Raw genomic sequence first — 21649 nt, 5'->3', positions numbered from 1 at the left:
TAAAGTATATTTCCTGCTGCTGCTTTTTTTTTTTTTTTTTTATTTTAGCAATTTTACAATTACAGAAGAGATGCAAAGATAATATAGAGTTCTTACCTAGCTTTGTGTAATGCTAATGTTTTCTATAGCCAGGGTTCAGGTATCAAAGCTAAGGAATTCACATTGGCACAGTCCTATTACTGCAATTGTAGCTTTATTTATATTACATATTTTTCATGAAATGTCTTTCCATGCAAGAATCCAGTCTAGGATACCACTTTGTGTTTAATTATTATCTTCTTAGTCTCTTCTCTGTGAAATTTTCGTGGTCTTTCTTTGTCTTTCATTGTATCATCCACCTCAGTATCCTCTCTTTTAATTCTTTTTTTTATTATTTATTTTTGAGAGAGAGAGAATATGCATGGGTGAGGGGCAGAAAGAGAGAGAGAGAGAGAGAAAGAGAGAGAGAATCCTAAGAAGGCTTCATGCTTTCAGCATAGAACCCAGCATGGGGCTTGATCCCATTGCCTCTGGATCATGACCTGAGCCGAAACCAAGGGTCAGAAGCTTAATCAACTTAGCTACTTACTGGGTTGCCCCTAAGTTATTTTCAGCTTTATTGAGATATAGTTTATGTACTATAAAATTCCCCAATTCCAAAATACAATTCTGTGATTTGTAGTGTAATTTTAGAGTTGTTCAGCCATCATCACATGGCTGCTTTTTAAACATAAAGAAGTATTCATATGAACAGTTCTGAAAAATCAAAAGCCCCCTCACCTCACAAACCTTTTCTCTTAGAGGTAACGATATCATTTGATGCATACATCCTTCCCAGTCTTCTTGAATCCATGTATATGTGTACATATAAAAATGTCTGATTTTGTGTGTATGTTTAAAAATACAACCAACTGGAATTATAATTTTTCTGAATTGTTTTTTCAGTTAAGATCTTGGGGACATTTTTCCATGTCAGCAAGCTCAGGGATGCTGAATCTTCTTACCTGCTGTGTGGTGATGGAAGAGGTCCTTTCTGAGTAGACATTGTGACTGCCTCCAGTGTGTCTTCATCACAAACAGTATCTTTTATATATATATATATATATATATAATTTTTTGTCAAATTGGCTAACATACAGTGTGTATAGGGTGCTCTTGGTTTTGGGAGTAGTTTCCTGTGGCTCATCACTTATATATCCTCTTCTCTTCCCCAATGGTCTTCTGTTAAGTTTCTCAAGTTCTTTATATGAGTGAAACATATGATATCTGTCATTCTCTGACTTAATTCACTCAGCATAATACATTCCAGTTCCATCCACATTGCTGCAAATGGCATGTTTTCATTGTTTCTCATTGCCAAGTAGTATTCCATTGCATATATAAACCACACCTTCTTTATCCATTCATCAATCAATGGAAATTTAGGCTGTTTCCATGATTTGGCTATTGTTGAAATCACTGCTCTAAACATTGGGGTACATGTGCCCCTATGAGTCAACACTCCTGTGTCCTTTGGATAAATTCCTAGCAGTGCTATTGCTGGGTCATAGGGTTGATCTATTGTTAATTTTTTGAGGGACCTCCACACCGTTTTCCAGAGGGGCTGCACTAGTTTGCATTCCCATCAACAGTGCTAGAGGGTTCCCGTTTCTCTACATCCTTGCTAATATCTGTTGTTTCCTGAGTTGTTAATTTTAGCTAGTCTGACCGTTGTGAGGTGGTATCTCAGTGTGATTTTTATTTGTATTTCCTGATGATGAGGGACGCTGAGCATCGTTTCATGTGTCTGTTGGCCATCTGGATGTCTTCTTTGGAAAAGTGTCTGTTCATGTATTCTGCCCATTTCTTCACTGGATTATTTGTTTTTGGGGTGTTGAGTTTGATATGTTCTTTATAGATTTTGGATACTAATCCTTTATCCAATATGTCATTTACAAATCTCTTCTCCCATTCTGTCGGTTGCCTTTTAGTTTTGTTGATTGTTTCTGCAGTGCAGAAACTTTTTATCTTGATGAGGTCCCAGTAGTTCATTTTTGCTTTAATTCCATTGCCTTTGGAGACAGGTTGAGTAAGAAATTGCTGTGGCTGAGGTCAAAGAGGTTGCCTGCTTTCTCCTCTAGGGATTTGATGGTTTCCTGTCTCACATTTTTTTATTTCTCTTTCTGTTGCTTCATTATTGATGTATAGAAATGCAACTGATTTCTGTACATTGATTTTGTATTCTGCAACTGCTGAATTCATGTATAAGTTCTAGCAGCTTTTTAGTGGAGTCTTTTGGGTTTTCCATGTAGAGTGACATGTCATCTGCAAGGAGTGAAAGTTTGACTTCTTCTTTGGCAGTTTGGATGCCTTTTATTTCATTTTGTCTGATTGCTGATGCTAGGTCTTCCAACACTATGTTAAACAATAATGGTGAGAGTGGACATCCCTGTCATGTTCCTGATCTCAGGGGGATAGCCCTCAGTTAACCTATCCCCCTCCCCACCTGCCCTCTGGTAAGAAACAGTTTTTTCTCTGTAGTTAAGAGTCTGGGTTTTTTTTCTTCTTTTTCCCCTCTTGGTTTGTTTTGTTTCTTAAGTTCCACATATGAGTGAAATCATATAACATTTATCTTTCTCTGACTAACATATGTCACTTAGCAATTATACTCTCTAGCTCTGTGCACGTCAGTGCAAATGGCAAGATTTCATTCTTTTTCATGGCTGGGAAAAATGGTATTATATGTGTTTGCGTGTATGTGTATGTGTGTGTGTGAAAATGTATATGTATATCATACATGTATATGTATTCCATTACATGTATATGTCGACCATATATACATGTATGTATTCCATGATATGTGTGTATATACATGTATATATGTATAACATATATATATCATCTCCTCTTTATCCATTTATCAGTCAGTGGACATTTGGGCTGTTTCTCTAATTTGGCTATTGTTGATACTATAAACATTGGGGTGCATGTATTCCTTTGAATTACTATTTTTGTATCCTTTGGGTAAATACCTAGTAGTGCAGTTGCTAGATTGTAGGGTCATTCTATTTTTAACTTTTTGAGAAACTTCCCTACTGTTTCCCAGAGTGGCTGCACCAGTTTGCATTCCTATCAAAAGTGTCTGAGGGTTTCCCTTTCTCCACATCTTCACCAATACCTGCTGTTTTCTATGTTGTTAATTTTAGCCATTATGACAGGTGTGAGGTGATGTTATTGTAGTTTTGATTTGTATTTCCCTGATGGTGAGAGATGTTGAGCATCTTATCATGTGTCCAATAGCCATCTGGATGCGTTCTCTGGAAGAAGGTCTATTCATGTCTTCTGCTCATTTCTTAACTGGATTATGTGTCACTTGGGTGTTGAGTTCTTTATATATTTTAGATATTAATCTTGTGAAATTTTAAAAGAATGGAATTATTGAGAGTACATCTCCAGACCAAACAAAATTAAAAAAGAATTCATTTTAAAAGATAACTAGAAAAGCCCTAAGTTACCAGAAACTGACACTTCAGAAGAAATTCTTTTTAAAAATTAAAGCAGGACGCCTAGCTTTTGCAGTGTGAAGAGCTTGGTGAACTCACTGAGCTTAGTGAGGACTTTAGGAAATGGACTCACACCTTTCCTGTTGCCTGATATATGACAAAAGTCAGAATGAAGCAGTGTAGTAGAAAAGAGATGATATTTTCAGTAAAGAGTGCCAGAACAGTTGGATAGCTATTATTCAAAAATGTATCTGTTGCTCTTTAGTATAACATACACAGAAGCCAAACGCAGTTAAATGGGAAAGAGAACACAATGCTTTTAGAGGAAAGCATCATTGTATCCTAGGAGTAGGCAAGGAATTCTTAAATAGGACACGAAATGCACTAATCCAAATATAAAAATTGAAAATGTAGTTCAGTGTTAAAATTAAGAAAATCTCTTTTTTTTAAAGTTTATTTATTTATTTTGAGGGAGAAAGTGAGTATACATGCATAGTCACGTAGGGTTGGGGGGGTGCAGAAGGGCAGAGAGAGGGGGAGAGAGATCCCAAACAGGTAACTCTGATGTTACTAAGTTACCAGGATCCAGTGTGGAACCTGACATGGGGCTTGAACTCAGGAACTGTGTAACATCATGACGTGAGGCAAAATCAAGAGTTGGATACTTAACCAACTGAGCCACAGGTGCCCCAAGAAATTTTTTTTTCTTTTTAAGCTCCAAACATTTTCTTTTTGTCCATTACAATTATATCCTATACATTTAAAAGGACTATCTCTCCTGAGCCAGAGACATGCAAGGGGACTTAGAGACCCAGCATTCTTTTCTGCTTAAACATGCCAGTGAATTCAGCCTAAATTTGTGGTTCAGACCCTCTGAAAAAGTGTCCACCTTCCAAAGCAGACTACCAGCTTCCAAAGCAGGCTTCAAGAATACATTTGAAAAAATTATACTCAAGCATAATTTTATGTAAACCAAACATCTAACTGTTCAACTTAAAATGAAGAAATTCTGCTTATTAAAAAACATGTAACACTAAGCAAAAAGACAACCTATGGCATGAGATAATATTTATAAAACAAGTGTCCAAGAATATACATAGAGTATAAAAAGAATTCCTACAAAGAGGTAAGTAAAAAGCTAACTTGGTAGAAAAGACTTGAATAGACAGTTCACCCAAGAGGAAATATAAATGACCAATTGGTACATGAGAGTTCTCAGTTTCATTTGTCATCAGGAAAAGGCATATTAAAACCACAAAGAATTACTGCTTTGTCTTCACCAAAATGGCTAAAATTACATAGACTGGAAACATCAAGTGTGTTGAAGATTTGGAGCAATGTATACACTGCGGATGGCACACCAATTAGCATAATCCTTTAGGAAAACTCTGATGTTACCTGTTAACACCTACACATATTCATGCAAATGTCCTACCATTTCACTCTCATGTGCTCATCAGAAATGACCACGTGTCTTTACCAAAACCTCATAATCAGCACATAGCAGCCCTCTTTCTATTAGCTCCTAACTAGGATCTACTCAGATGCCCACTGACAGGCACACAAATAAAATGAGATAGAGTCAAAGAATTGACCTTACACAGCCAGAAGAATTAATACTCCACAATGAAACCCAGCCGTGTGGTTGAATGACAAACATAGTTTTTAACCAAAGTCTCTAAAGACTAAGGAATCAGCATCCGATCTTTCAGTTTATGTAAAGTACAAAACAGGCAAACGGACTCCATGTTCTCAGAGATCCGGACAGCGGTCACCCTGTGTGTGGTGAGGGGAGGGCGAGAGCGACTGAGGAAGGGACAGCTGGGGCTTCCCTGAGACCTCGTGCTGTGCTTTCCTGAGCTCGGTGCTGGTGTGTAGGCCCTGCGCCTTCTCGAGATTCAGCAAACCCTTTGCTTATGTTCTTTATGCTTATATTGCAACACGAAGTTCTAAAAATTCAGCATTCCAGTGTCTTCGTTTTGAATGGTTAAACTCATTTATGTCCAATGAGGGTGATCCTGTTGTTTCACACACGTATATGTCACGTCCTTAAGAGAGTGAGTGTGTGGATTGTCGGACAAGCAGGCCCTAAATATCAGCCAGCACTGCGTTCTTGGCAAAGTTCACTCATGTTGTCTGGGTCTTGATTGTGAAAGTATTGCCCAACATCTAGTTCTGTAAATGATTTCTTTTAAATTTTTTTAATGTTTATTCATATTGAGAGACAGACAGACAGACAGACATGTGTAAGTGGGGGATGGGCAGAGAAAGAGGGAGATTAACTGAAGCAGACTCCAGGCTCTGAGCTGTCAGCACAGAGCCTAACTCTGGGCTTGCACCAATGAGCTGAGAGATCATGACCTAATCTAAAGTTGGAAGCTTAACTGACTGAGCCACCCAATCTCCCCTGTAAATGATTTTTAAAGGAGCTTCCATTATTATATCTTTTGAGGTTTACATACAATAGACCTGAATGGGTTTCCGTAATCAGAGAGTTAATGAAATCCAAAGTATATCACCGGTTACCGTCTTGCGCCTTCCAAGAACCTGAACGTGTAGCAGGAGAGAACATGCCTGGGTTTATAGAAACAAATCAAAGCAGGTCACGGTATTAACATTCAGCGGGAACGCAGTGAGAATCTGATTCACACTCTGGCACTGCTGGGGCTTGTGACTGACTTTTTCTTCTTTTACTTTGCAGAAGTTTTCTGATGGGCGGAGCTTCTAGTAATCCCTTTAATTTCCAAACTGGGTTTCAACTTCCTTTTGGAGCAACTGCTTTCCTGCTCTAATCACAACGTTTAGCAGAAGAGAAGCTGGCATAGTGTGAGCAGTGACAACTGATTAATGTGTCCCTAAGGATCTTGAAAATGAGATTTCTAGCACAGATTGTTTGGCTTATGTGGTGGACTGTTTGTGTTGCAGAAGGTAAGAGTGAAAAAAAGAAGATTTTTCTGTATTACAAAACATTTGCTATTATGCTTTTCACAGTGGTAATAGGAATTTGGTCTAGAAGATGTGATTTAATTACTGTTCTGTAGCTTAGCATGTGAGTGGCTCTTGACATTATTAAGGTTCAAAAAAATATAAGTAGCTTATTTAAATGATGTGATTATTCATCATAATTTTATTTAATACAAAAATTGAAAACATCTTTTAATGTTTTGAAAACTATAATGTAAGCACTTCCCTTGTAATTATCATAAAACATAATTTACTTTTTTTGCTTAGAATTTTCACCCAAATACTTTCTGTGAAAGTATTAAGAAGCATATGAACATACATAGAACCAGAACAGAAATTAGACAATAGAAGCCTTCAAATCATGTAATGATTGGATTTACCTCAGATATAGATGTTAACTGTTTCTAAAGAAAAATTCATTTATCATTTCCAACTAATATTCCACAACCTTAAAAGTCTTATAGACAAACAAGCATTATTTATAACATTAGAATGAAAATATATAAATTGAAAAAATTAAATATGTAATGTTTTTAATATCTAAGTCATTCTAATGGATGTTTTCCTGTGGTTGTATCTGAGATATATTCTAGAAGAGCAGCCTTTAGGAATAGTGAATATGAAGGTAGAAGGTTTTTTTTTTTTGGTATTAGTAAGGCCATTTCTAGACGTATAATTATATTTTTAATTCTAGCACTACTCAATAGATTAAAAAGTTTCTTTGGACAGAATTTGGTATCTAATTCATGATAGGAAACTAATTATATGATATTATTTGATTTTTTTTGATTGGCATTTTTAAAACAAATGAGTTGCCTATCATTCATAAATCTCCAAAACATTTCACTGACTCTGCAAGTTTTGATTGAATGCTTACTGTCAGCGTCTAAGCATTGAGAAATATAGCAAATAACACTAAATCTCTGTCGTTGATGGTCTTTCAATCTAGACAATAAAGACACATATCTCTCTCTTTAATTATATTCTTCAGTCATTTTTTAAAGGTTTATTCAAATATGCTTAATTTTTTTCTAAGACAGTGTTTTTTTTTTTTTAGTTTCACATTCTGATATGCTATTGCTTGATAATTAGCTTAGAAACTTTAATATATACAGCCATATTTATAAGCTAGCTGTGAAGTCTTTTCCCTGTACAAGTAAATATTGCAGTCAGTATTCAAAAGTAAATTGTTACTGTAATGGCAAAGAGTTCCAGAACACTGTTAATGTTTGTCATAACAAACATCTTTTTCTTTACATAAGTGCTTTTGTCTTTTCTTTAACAGGAGTACTTTAAGTGTCTCAAAATTTCTGTATTGTCTGCCTAGGCTTTACATCACTTGTCATGTAAGGAAGATTTGTTTTCTTTCCATCTCATGTTTAAAACTTGAGAATGGGTGTAAAGCTTGATTAAATTGTTTAAGTGATTATAAAGTGGAATTTGAAATTTTAAAATAAGGTGCAATAATATATGTATTAAAAATTAATAGCAACATAAACTCCTTACTTAGATAATTGATTCCAGCTGATTCATTTCACCAGTATTTTCTATTTCATCAAAATGTGTTTAAATGTGGTATCAGTTTCTGCTGGTGATTGGGGCATTAGCACCCTATGCATACTATAGTGAGACTGACTGTAAATCTGGCGAATTCCTAATAGAGAAAGTATAACGTTACTATTTAAAGCAATGCTTAGGTTAGTTAGCTTCATGATTTTCACAAAAGCACATATGATGTACAAGTGAGTAGGGAAAAATTACATGAATTTTCAGCAGATATTGAACCGCTATTTATTCCTTCTTTGCCAAAAAGTTCTACACCTGGTTTGAAATGCCAGTTCCATCCGTTTACCATACCTAACAGAAATTTCACTCAGCAAGGTAGCCTTGCCCATTAAAAATATCTATATATCCTTCAGTAGTTGCCTCTGGCTTTGTTTCCCATGTAGAAATAAATATGGAATAGTGCATTGAGATATTGTGAAATACTAAATTGAATACTGAATGGTAAATTGAGGAATTGGGAAAAGAGAGTTTGGAACACCAGCACAATCTGCTTTACTCAACCAGGCTTAATGTTTTAGCATTTTATATATTGTCTCTGCCCCGTTCAGAGTGAACATTCCTCAAAAATACTCCTCACTACTAAAGAGGAATGATAACCCATAGGAAGAATTTATTGGCCCAGGTTTCATGGAGACCAATTAGTACCTTTTCAATGCAGCAGGCTCTCTGCATTCCCATTGCTGGGCGTCTAGAAATATTAGTTGCTTCCTTGTAAAACATCACAGCTGGACGAGTCACCACAGGCTGCTAAGAATCTGGTCATATTTACAGGACAAAGTTTAAAATAACAGTCCCCCAATCTTACCATATAGTTTCTGCTTTCTGGAGTATATTATGACCAAGCTTTTCAAGAAGTCCCTTTAGACTTAGGGTCTAAAAAGTGTATAATATTTGAAGTTAGCCACAGCCCAGAAATTCCTGGCTGAGAAATGTGAATGAATTAAAACCTACTCAAATGTGTTCAAGTACACAATGGCTATTTTATTTGGAGAGATGTAGGTGTTATCTAATGCTGGAGGCTTAAAGGGAAAAAAATATCCTTTGAGGACCTAAAATATATTATAGAACAAGGCTAGAGAGATTCTCTTCTATCAGAAAGCAGAGAAAAACAATTTTTTATATATTGTTTCAAGTATAAGATGGTTTCAAATTTTAGAGTTAATCCTAAAATGGAAAAAAAATAATTGATATTATAAATCATTAAGAATTACTTATAAATTAATTAAAAGTACTATTTTATAAACATGTATATGAATGTAATACACAGATATCTAATCCAGAAAACTTGAGGTTGGTTTTTAATTCTAAATTCTGTGTTTCAATTCCAATAGATAAATAAGAATTCTCCTTCTCCTGTCAAGAAAATTCCATGTTTTCAGAAATCGTTGTGTGGTGTTTAACTATATGGTGTGACTTAAAGTTGTGCAATGGCCCAACTGCGTTCAATATCCTCTCTTCTATGAAAATGTTTTAGGGGTGCCCGGGTGACTTAGTAGGGTAGGCGTCCAACTCTTGATTTCGGCTCAGGTCATGATCTCATAGTTTGTGGGATTGAGCTCGACAGCTGGCTCTGCGCTGACAGCTGGGAGCCTGATTGAGATTCTCTCTGTCTTTCTGTCTCTCTCTGCTTCTCCACTGTTTGCACTCTGTCTCTCAAAATAAATAAACATTAAAAAAAAATAAATTCTATTTAAGAAAAAGAAAAAAGAAAATGTTTTACACATTGATATTATCAGATTCAACAAACCTGAAATTTATGTGGAAAAACATACTCTGAATAAATACTCTGAATAAATTGCTTCTCTGTAGCAATTTTAGTGTGAAAAGGTAGGAGTGGATGATGCAGGTGAAGAACAGGACTAAGGAACTCTGGAAAGAGAGGTGTCCCTGGGGACGGTCGATCTGATGGGTGTAGCATGACTGTGAGCGCCATGAGAAGGGTCAGAGCAGATGCCCTGGGAGTGTCATGAGAGAGAGAGGTGTGCCAAAGCAAGGCTTGTTCTTTTCAACGTGGTCGTATCTGGAGAATGCATATGCTACTCTTTGCCTATGTATAAAGTTAAACTGAAGTGAATTATTCATTATTGCTGAAATTGTTCGTAACTGAAAGTAAGTCCCCCATTGACACACATATTAGTAGGTTCTTCATCTTTGACCTTTGACTGTTAGGGCTTCTGCCAAAGTCTAAATTGATCCACTTTGCTCAATCCCTGATTGTTCTACAACCTTTGCACTTTTCCTTTTTCCCAATTATGCCTCCCCCTCACCCCACACACCATCCCCTACCTGCCCAGGATGTGAAATTCTCCCATCCAGTCTATCCTGTGCTCATTTAACTGGTGTGCACTTTACCCATACCTTAACACCTTTAACTAGTTTCAGAGTATGGCGCATAAACAAGAGAAGATGTAATTGGGTGAAAATTGCCACACACACAACAAAAAATCACACACACAACAAGAAAAAATCACACACACAACAAAAGAACAAAAGGAAAGAAGTAAAAAGATTTGACCGAGCATTTTTATGTGTTTGGACATTTTAATTAAGAGAACCAAGTTTCTCAAACCATGTTGACCAAAAATGTAATAGATAAGGAAGTGATTATAGAATCATCTCTTCAGAGGCTCCCAAAAGTTTTTTTTAACAAAATTCAAATAATTCCTGACTTCTAAATGATAGCATAAATTCAAAATTAAGACACGTAGACAAGAGGTACAGTGGAATTACAGATAGCAGAGTTTCTTGGATTCATGCAACAGAGCTTTGAGATCACTGCATATGTGTTCTCATGTCTTAACCTTTCACATTGGTTACCATGCACTGTGCTCTTCCCATGGGTTGCCTGCAATCTGCAGAGATAATGGAAAGGCTCCAAGAGAGCTTCGTATTCATCCATTCATTCTCTCATTCATTTCTTTGTTCATCTAATGATCATTTTTTAAGTGACTGCTAAGTGCCGGGCACTAGGACTAGCATTTTCCAAAAGGCCATTTAGTGGGGAAAACAAAAGGAATGATTATTGTATTTTATCAACATACTGTATTTTATCATATGAAGCATTGTGATGAAGGTAAGCAAAAGAGACACTATAGGATCATTTAGAGGAGGCAAGAAATCCAAGTGCACATGGGAGGTTGGAGTGGGATAGGGTTGGGGAATTGGTTTGTAAGAGGTGGAATGAAGAGAGACAAATATGTCAGGGTCACGATGGCATCATGAGTAGGCTTTGAAGGTTGGATAGGAGTCAACCAAATTAGGATGACATGGAGAAGGACATTCAATGCAGAGGAAACATGGGGGTGCCTGTGTGGCTCAGTTGGTTAAGAATCAGACTCTTGATTTGGCTCAGGTCATGATCTCAGTCATGAGATTGAGCCCCATATAGAGCTCCACACTGGGAATGGACCCTGCTTGGGATTCTTTCTCTTTCTCTCTCTCTCCCTCTACCTCTCCCGCTCCATCAAAAAACAAACAAACAAACCAAGAAAAAACCCAAAACAAAACAAAAAGAAACACAAATGAAACACAAAACACAAAGAAACAAAAGAAACATCAATTGTGTTACAAAAGACTAATTGTAGGTCTGTAAAAATGGCGGATTGAAATCATCCCCTGCATTTCTAAAGCCATCAGTGGCATTTCCACAAGTACTACAGGTGAAATTGGGTATAGTATGTGCTGTTTTTCTTCTTTTTTTAAAAATTCTTATTCTCAAGATTATCATGCTAATGATTCAGATGCAGAATTATTCCTGCTACAGTTTTTAAAGGTCCTCATTTTAATGTCACCCTGTAACTAAACTCTTGTTTACAGCAGTCTGTAAGTATATGCAAACATTTATTTTAAGAAGGTACCATTTTGACTTGACAGTAATTGGCATTAGGTAGTAGCAATCCAAATACAACACATTTCAAGAAATTTGATTTCAGTGATATATTCAAGCTGCATCCTGATAGTAACTTGTTCCAATCCTAATTATGGATACTTGTATTCTTCCCAATTTCTTATGGCTATGACCTGTTGTCCCATTTGTTTTTCATAATCCTGAAATTATCTTAATGGTCTTTACACTGTTATAATTTCAAGAGGAAATTGCATAATCATATTTGAAAATTGTTTAAATGTAAGTTTATTTTTTCAATGCTTTAATAGTGTAATATCTATCTGATTTTTCTAGAGTTTATTTTTTAAAAAACTTCATTGCAACTAATACTTTATAGAGGTGTATATATTATTTGTCACATATCTTTAATTATTCTCATTTTATTTGTAAAATAATCTGAATATGTCTTACTTTGAAAAGCTAATTGGATATCATGTATATGCATATATAACTATATGCATATATACCAATGAGAAGGTAGGAGACAAATTTAACATAAAATATCTATTTTTGCTATCTCCATTTGGTCCATTTGATTTACTCTTTCTACCTTGATTTTTAGTTTTACTTTGTAATATATTCTAATGCCTACAAAGCTTAGAATCAAGCTATGCAAAAAGTAGTATCTCCTATTTTTTTTCTCCAAAATAATTTTAGAAAAATAGAGTAATTATACAAAGAGACCAACCTTAGTCTACCAAAGCAGTCTGGTATACATTTAATTAAGGTTTTCTTGATTAAGTTTGGAATGTCTTACAAATAAAAGGAAAGCTCTCCAAAGAATTTTATTAACAAGAGTAGCATAACCAATTTTGGGAAAAAACCCTATGTAACTCTGTGGAGAATGGAGGCTTACAGTCTAGTTAGCTGGCTGTGTCACAGTCAAGGTGGCTAATGGTCATAATCACAGCTAAGATTTTGGAGATGGCAGTGGAAAGATGGAGAAATGGAGTACGAGCCAGTGATACCGTTTTCTTACTGTCAAAAGATGCCATTTAAAGTTCATGGAAAAAGCCCCAGAATTTTAAGAGTTCTTTGAAATAAAAAGGGTAGTCAATATGAGAATACTTATACTCTAGTAAACATATGTACATAGTAAAAATTGTGAGAAGCTGATAGTAAGATTTTGTGAAAGATGTATATCCTTGTCTTTTCCACCTGGTTGTTAAAAGCAGTTAACCAAATTTGAGAATTCAAGAGCTAGTGGTATAAATGTATTTTCTTAAAATATAACCAAAAGAAAATGCATTTTCCTCAGGCTGGGTAATGGGCTGGTGGAGTGTGTGTGTGTGTGTGTGTGTGTGTGTGTATGTGTGTATGTGTAAATTGATTAATGTTTTGAAGATGGATTAGTCTTGGCAGATATGTTAGTTTTAAAAAATAATTTAAATTGAATAAATTAGTTTATAAAAACTTTGTTATTCTTACCTTGCATTAGCTTAATAGGTTAGGAACTGTGTCTATCAAAATGTTAATATATTACTAAAAAATAATACTGTACTCATAATATTGGCATCTATGTTTGAAAATTAACTAACTTATTTTTCCAATAACCTAAATGCCATGAAGTGTATTTGAATATCTAAAATGAAAAATACACATATAACCTGTAATTAAGCATAAAATCTTCATCATGAACATTAAATTTAAAAACAAACAACAAAAAAAATCTTTCTCTTTGGGAGTGGGGGAATCCAGAGAGATGGTTTGTGTTGTTTTATGATAGTATATTAGCACCATCTAGCGGAAAAAACATTATGTTTACTTAAATTCTAAAAATAAAAACTGTAATGTAGAATCATTTATTAAAAGTTCCCTAACATAAATGTGCTAAAATTTGCTAAAACTTCAAAGAAAAGTTACTGCATATGAAAGCTCACATAAGTATTATTTTCTATACAAAAGTATAGTTTTATATGGAGATACTGTGAAATGTGAANGATCATGACCTAAGCGAAAGTCGGACGCTTAACCGACTAAGCCACCCAGGTGCCCCGATTATTTGCCCCTTTTAAAAAGAAATTCTAGAATAGAATGTTAAGCCATTGTCATAAAACCAAGTAAAGAAAGGAGTTATGCAATGAAAGTAATACTAATAAATATGTCTGGTGATAAGTATCTTTAAATTTGCCATTTTTAAAAGTAATGTGTTGGAGATCTAATGTAATCATTCTATCTTTTTAAAGTTTTTATTTAAATTCCAGTTAATTAATATACTGCAGTATTAGTTTCAGGAGTAGAATTTAGTGGTTCATCATTTGCATATAATACCCAGTGCTCATCACAACAAATGCCCTTCTTAATATTCATCACTTGTAATCCATCCCCCCACTTACCTCTCCAGCAACTTTCAGGTGATCTCTATACTTAAAAGTCTGTTTTTTGATTTGCCTCTCTCTTTTTTCTCCTATCATCATCATTTTTTAAATTTCCCGTATGAGTGAAATCATATGGTATTTGCTTTTTCTGACTGACTTATTTTGCATAGCATAATACATTCTAGTTCTATCGATGCATTGCAGATGGCAATATTTCATACCTTTTGATGTCTGAGTAATAGTCCAGTGTGTGTGTGTGTGTGTGTGTGTGTGTGTATCACATCTCTTTATCCATTCGTCCATCAGTGGACATTAGGCTATTGTTGATATTGCTGCTATAAATATCAAGGGCACATGATATAAATATCATGTGCACATGTCCCTTCAGAATCAGTGTTTTTATATCCTTTTGTTAAATACTTAGTGCAATGGCTGGATTGTAGGATAGTTGTTTTTTTTGTTTTTTTTGTTTTTAACTTTTTGAGGATCCTCCATCTTCTTTTCCAGAGTGGCCGCATCCCCACACCAACATTGCAAGAACATTCCCCTTTCTCTACATCCTTGACAATGCTCTGTTTCTGTGCTGTTAATTTTAGCCATTCTGATGAGTGAGATGGTAACTCATCATGGTTTTGATGTATATTTCCTTAATGATGAGTGATGTTGACCATCTTTTCATGTATCTGTTAGCCATGTGTATGTCATCTTTTGAAAACTATTCATGTCTTCTGTTCATTTCATAACTGGATTATTTGTTTGGGGTTGAGTTTGATAAATTCTTTACAGGTTTTGGATACTAATCCTTTATCAGATATGTCATTTGCAAATATCTTCTCCCACTCTGAAGGTTGCCTTTTAGTTTGTTGATTGTTTTCCTCACTGTGCAGAAGCTTTTTATCTTGATGAAGTCCCAATAGTTCATTTTTGCTTTTGTTTCCCTTGCCTCTGGTGACATATCTAGTAAGAAGTTCTTATGGCCTAAGTTAAAGAGGTTGCTGTCTGTGCTCTTCTCTAGGAATTTGATGGTTTCTCATCTCATATTTTGGTCTTTCATCCACTTTGAATGTATTTTGTGTACATTGTAAGAAAGTGGTCCAGTTTTATTCTTCTGCATGTTGCTGTCCCATTTTCCCAACACTATTAAAAAAGAGACTATTTTCCATTGGATATTCTTTTCTGCTTTGTCAAAGATTAGTTGAATATATAGTTGTGGGTCCATTTCTGAGTTTTCTACTCTGTTCCACTGATCTGAATGTCTGTTTCTGTGCCAGCGCTATACTGCCTTGGTTACTACAGGTTTGTAGTAATATAGCTTGAAGTCTGGAATTGTGATACCTCCAGCTTTGCTGTAGTCTTTAAAGATTACTTTGACTATTTGAAATCTTTTGCAGTTCCATACAAATTTTAGGATTGTTCTAGTTTGGTGAAAATTGCTGGTGGTATTTTGATAGGGATTGCAGTACATATGTAGATTGATTTGGGTGATATAGATATTTTAATGATATTTGTTCTTCCTGTCCATGAGGATGGAATATTTTTCCATTTCTTTGTGTCACCTTCAATTTCTTTCATCAGTGTTCTGTAGTTTTCAGAGTACAGATCTTTTACCTCTTTGGTTAGGTCTTTTCCTAAATATTCTATTGTTTTTGGTACAAATATAAATGGAATGAATTATTTTACTTTTCTTTCTGCTGCCTCACTATTGGTGTATAAAAATGCAACAGGTTTCTCTACATGGATTTTGTATCCTGAAACCTTACTGAATTGTGTATCAGTTCCAGAAATTTTTAGTGGAGATTTTTGGGTTTTCTATATGTAGTATCATGTTGTCTGAATAATGAAAGTTTGACTTCTTCCTTGTTGACTTGGATGCCTTTTATTTCTTTCTTTTTCTTTTCTTTTCTTTTTTTTTTTTTTTACTGACTGTTGAGACTAGACATCCAGTACTATGTTAAGTAACAATAGTGAGAGCAGTCATTTTTATCTTGTTCCTGACCATAGAAGAAAAGTTCTCAGTTTTTCCTCATTGAGAATTATATTAGCTGTGGGTCTTTCTTATATGGCCTTTATGATAATGAGGTAGGTTACCTCTATCTCTGATCTTTTGAGTGTTTGTTTGTTTGTTTGTTTGTTTAGAAATAGATAAAGCACATGTGTGTGGGAGTCAGAGGAGGGACAAAGAGAAGAGAGAGAATCTCTTTTTTTCTTAACTTTTTTTTTTTTAATTTATTTCTAGGAGAGAGAGAGAGAGACAGCGTGAACAGGGGAGGGTTAGAGAGAGAGGGAGACACAGACTCTGAAATAGGCTCCAGGCTCTGAGCTAGCTGTCAGCACAGAGCCCGACGTGGGGCTCGAACCCACGAACCGCGATATCATGACCTAATCGAAAGTCGGACGCTTAACCAACTAAGCCACCCCGGCGCCCCTGAAGAGAGAGAGAATCTTGAGCAGACTCCATGTCCAGTGAGGAGCCTGACATGGGACTTGGTCTCCCAACCCAGAGATCATGACCTGAGCTAAAATCAAGAGTTGGACACCTACAAACTGAGCCACCCTGGGACCCAAAGGGTTCTTTTTTTAAATCAAGAATTGATACTGTCATGTTGATACTATCAAATGCTTTTTCTGTATTTATTGAGAGGATCATAAGGTTCTTATTCTTTATTTTATTAATATGGTGTATCTTGGTGATTGATTTGAGGATATTGAACCATCTTTGCAGCCCAGGAATAAATCCCACTTGACTGTGGTGAATGATTCTTTTAATGAACTGTTAGATTTGGCTTGCTAGTATTTGTCGAGAATTTTTACATCCATGTTCATCAGGGATATTGGCCTGTATTCTCCTTTTTAGTGAGATCTTTGCTGGTTTTGTAATCTAGATAATGCTGACTTTGTAGAATGAGTTTGGAAGTTTTCTTTCCATTTCTATTTTTTGAAATGGTTTGGGAAGAATAGGTGTTAACTGTTCTTTACATGTTGGGTAAGAATTCCCTTGGGAAGCCATCTGGTCCTGAACTTTTGTTTGTTGGGAGATTTCTTATTACTGATTCCATTTATTTGCTCATTGTTGGTCTGTTCAAGCTTTCTGTTTCTTCCTGTTTCACTTTTGGTAGTTTATATGTTTCTAGAAATTTATCCATTTCTTCTAGATTGCCCAATTTGTTGGCATATAATTTTTCGTAATATTTTCTTATACTTGTTTGCAGTTCTGTGGTGTTGATTGTGATCTCTCTTCTCCATTTTGTGATTTTATTTATTTGGGTCCTTTCTCTTTTTTTTTTGGTAAGTCTGGCTAGGGGTTTATCAATTGTATTAATTCCAAGAACCAGCTCCTGGTTGCATTAATCTGATCTGATTTTTTTAAATTTGTTTCTACTCTAATCTTTATTATTTCCCTTCTTCTGCTGGCTTTAGGTTTCATTTGTTGTTCTTTTTCTAGCTCCTTTAGGTATAAAGTTAGGTTGTATATTTGAGATTTTTCTTGCTTCTTGAAGTAAACCTATATTGCTATATACTTCCCCTTTAAAACAGCTTTGGTACATTCCAAAGATTTTGGACCGTCTTGTTTTCATTATTATTTCTTTCCATGTATTTTTTTTTTTTTTATTACTTGAGTAATCTCCTGTTTGACCCATTCATTCTTTGGTAGGATGTTCTTTAACCTCCATGTATTTGTTGTCTTTCCAAAATTTTTCTTGTGGTTGACTTCAAGTTTCATAGGGTCATGGCCTGATAATATGCATGGTATGATCTGTCTTTTTGTACTTGTGGAGACCTGATTTGTAACCTACTATGTGATCTACTCTGGAGAATGTTCCATGTGCACCCAAAAAGAATGTGTATTCTGGTGTTTTAGGTTGAAATACTCTGAATATATTGTTTAAGTTTATCTGGTCCAGTGGGTAATTCAAAGCCATTGTTTCCTTGATAGTTTTATATCTGTCCATTGGTGTAAGTGGGTGTAAAAGTCTACTTTATTGTATTACTATCAATGGGTTCCTTTATGTTTGTTACTCTTTTATATATTTGGGTGCATTCAAGTTGGGGGCATAAATATATATAGTTGTTAGATCTTGATGAGTAGACCCTTTTATTATGATAGAGGGCCCGTCCTCTCTTGTTACAGTCTTTGATTTAAAATCTAGTTTGTCTAATATAAGTATGGCTACTCCAGCTTCTTTTGACATCCATTAGCATGATAAATGGTTCTCCATCCCCTCACTTTTAATCTGCAAAATGAGGCTCCCATATAGATGGGTCTTCTTTTTTAATCCATTTTGATACCCTATACCTTTTGATTGGAGCATTTAGTCCATTGACATTCAGAGTGATTATTGAAAGATATGAAATTAATGCCATGTATTTATTTTTTATTATTGTTTCTAGAGATTTTCTTTGTTCTTTTCTAGAGTTTGTTGCTTTTGGTCTTTGTTTTCCACTCAAAGAGTCCCCTTTAATATTTATTGCAGGGCTGGTTTATTGGTCACAAATTCCTTCAGTTTTTGTTTGTCTTGGAAACTTTTTATTTCTCCTATTCTGAGTGATAGCCTTGCTGGATAGTCTCCTTGGCTGCTTATTATTCCCATTCAGCACATTGAATATATCATGTCACTCCCTTCTGCCACGTCTCTGGAGAGATCTGCTGCTAGCCTTTTTTGTCTTCTTTTTTAAGTTAGTGACTTCTTTGTCTTGCTGCTTTTAGGATATTTTCTCTATCTCTGTATTTTGCAAATTTAACTACAATATGTTTGTAGTTATGTTGCCCTGTGTGTGTTCATTTTGATGGGAATTCTCTGTGCCTCTTGGATTTGGATGTCTGTTTCCTTCCCCAGTTTAGGGATGTTTCAGCTACAGTTTCCTCAAATGAACCTTCTGCCCCTTTTTCCTTCTCTTCTTGGACTCCTATGATTTGAATGATATTCTGATTTATGGAGTCACTGAGTTCCCTAAGTCTACATTTGTGAACTAATATTTTTCTTTCCCTCTTATCTTAAGCTTCATTATTTTCCATAAGTTTATCTTCTATATCACTGATTCATTCTTATGATTCTTCCATCCTTACATACAAACCTGCAGGACAAGTGTCTATTGGTGCCTGGCTGGCCCCTCTGGTTCACTCATTGTCAGTCCTGCTCCAGTAGATATGCAGTTGTCAGGCACGGAGGGGCTGGGGTTCATGTAAGCAGGCTGCCTTCACTGGGGGCCAATGTCCTGTTCCATGAAGCCCCAACATGTTGGTATTGGTGAGAAAAATGGCAACATGCCAATCTCTCCTCCCCACAGAGGTTGTCTCAAACCATGCAGTTCAGGCAGCTCTCTCAGAGTAGCACGGGCATTCGACTCATCCTGCTCCACAGTCTCCTCCACCTCCTAGGATTGCCTTCTGCACGAACCTGGTTCTGGAATAATGCCACTCTGCCCTGCCAGCAAAGGACCTCAGGCTGGCACCTGCAGGGTCTTTGTCCTTGGGGGGCAATATACCCTCTTCCCACAGTTCTTAAGGGAAACTCTCTCCCAGTGTACCCTTGAGAACACTACTGCACCCTAGGACTGGCTCCCCTTCCCACCAGACCTGCATACAGCCAACTCCAGTCCAAAGAGAGTCAAGAAACCCTAAAAACTCTGATCTTCACTAGTAAACTTGTTTGCAAAGTAGAATTGAGCTCTCTGTATTTTTTGTTTCCCTGTCGATGGTCCAGAGAGGATTTTCTCTTGTCCAAATACAATCCCACACTTCTACAACCTTTTTTCACTTCCTTTTGTCTCTCCACAGAAGGGGTCTCCTCCCTTCCTTGCCTACACTGCTCATTTTTTCTCTCCTCATTCGCAAACACCCGCCTCTGTCCTGCCAAACTGTCTCTTCCCACCTATGGAGATCCTTCTGCCCCTCTGCAGATTGATTTCCTGGGTGTTACAAGTGTTCTGACCTCAATACTTCTGTGTTTGAGGGACGAGGGAAATAATGGTCTTTCTACTCATCCGCCATCTTGACTCCTCGAAGCATAGCTATTTCTTAAAGCAAAAATAACCTAAATATATTGGAAATTTAAATAAATACTTTAAGCAATTACTTTGTTTTTATTGTTTTCAGATTGTGAAGGACCACCTCCAGGAAAACAAAATGAAATTTTGTCAGGTGTTTGGTCTGAACAAAAATATCCAGAGGGAACTCAGGCTACATATAAATGCCGGCCTGGATATAGAACTCTTGGAGCTATCGTAATGGAATGCAAGAATGGAGAATGGGTGGCTCTTAATCCGTCGAGGATATGTCAGAGTAAGTAAATCATACATTGGTGAAACCTTTAGTTGTGAAAATACTAAATGTTTGATATTGTAGCAATATTAACTGAATTATATCACAGTTGTCATTTAAATACAAAATAATAGGGGTGCCTGCGTGGCTAAGTAGGTTAAGCATCCAACTTCGGCTCAGGTCTTGATCTCATGGTTCATGAGTTCGAGCCCACATCCGACTCTGTGCTGACGGCTCAGACAGAGCCTGGAGCCTGCTTCAAATCCTGTGTCTCCTTCTCTCTCTGCCCCTCCCCTACTTGTGCTCTGTCTCTCTTTCTCTGAAAAATAAATAAAAATTAAAAATAATAAAAATAAGTAAATAAACACATAATAATATACCATCATTGTTCTTAGTAAGGAGTTGTACTCTTCCAAAATAAAAAAAAATCGTATAGATAAGTTTGATAATAAAATAATAACTTTGTTATTTTTCACTTTTCCACATCTTCAATTATGTCTTTGGATATAATATCAAATGCCATTTTCCTTGAACTCCTATATCAAATGTGTTTCATAATAATATTATATTGTCTTGATCATTTTAGAAAAGCGCTGTGGACATCCTGGAGATACTCCTTTTGGTACTTTTCATCTTGCAAGAGGAAGTGAATTTGAATATGGAGCAAAGGTTGTTTACAAATGTAATGAGGGGTATGTAGTCAATATAAAAATATTGAGACGGTTATAATTTAGATTGTAAATAGGGATTGTACTGATTAGTATTTTTAAGGTCACTTTCTTTTTTTTAAATTTGTAACATTTTATTTTCTTTTTTGAGAGACAGAGCAGGAGCAGCCGAGGGGTAGAGGGAGAGAGGGAGACACAGAATCCAAAGCAAGCTCCAGACTCTGAGTTGTCAGCACAGAGCCTGATGAGGGGCTCAAACCCATGAACTGTGACATCATATCCTGAGCTGAAGTAGGACACTTAACCGACTAAGCAATAAAGACGCCCCAGTCACTTTATTTCTCTATGAGCATTTTTATAAGTACTATACAAGTAGCCTGAAAAATTAATCTATAATATAAATGATTATATTTGGATACTATATTATCTCCTCAACATTGAAAATTTTAAATGAATTATAATTACTCTTGAAGACTGTAGTAGTAGGAGGGTTAGAAAATAGTATACATATAAATAAGAGTTTATTC

The 21649-nt window shown here is 35.8% G+C and overlaps 1 protein-coding gene across 1 annotated transcript in view; it reads left to right on the top strand.

The window, feature by feature from the left end:
* The first annotated feature begins 6172 nt into the window (after window positions 1–6172).
* LOC144233587 (complement factor H-like) overlaps window positions 6173–21649 on the top strand; it is a 101305-nt gene continuing 85828 nt past the window's right edge. Inside the window, exons 1-3 of the mRNA XM_077766569.1 lie at window positions 6173–6389; window positions 20290–20475; window positions 21041–21146. Of these exons, the coding sequence (XP_077622695.1) occupies window positions 6332–6389; window positions 20290–20475; window positions 21041–21146 (350 nt within the window). The 5' untranslated portion in view covers window positions 6173–6331. The remainder of the gene's footprint in view (window positions 6390–20289; window positions 20476–21040; window positions 21147–21649) is intronic.

The sequence above is a fragment of the Crocuta crocuta genome, unplaced genomic scaffold, assembly GCF_008692635.1.
Source record: "Crocuta crocuta isolate KB4526 unplaced genomic scaffold, BGI_CrCroc_1.0 scaffold1664, whole genome shotgun sequence".
Taxonomy (NCBI): Eukaryota; Metazoa; Chordata; class Mammalia; order Carnivora; family Hyaenidae; genus Crocuta; species Crocuta crocuta.
The sequence above is the reverse complement of the archived record's forward strand: the minus strand, read 5'-3'. Positions and strand labels throughout refer to the sequence as shown.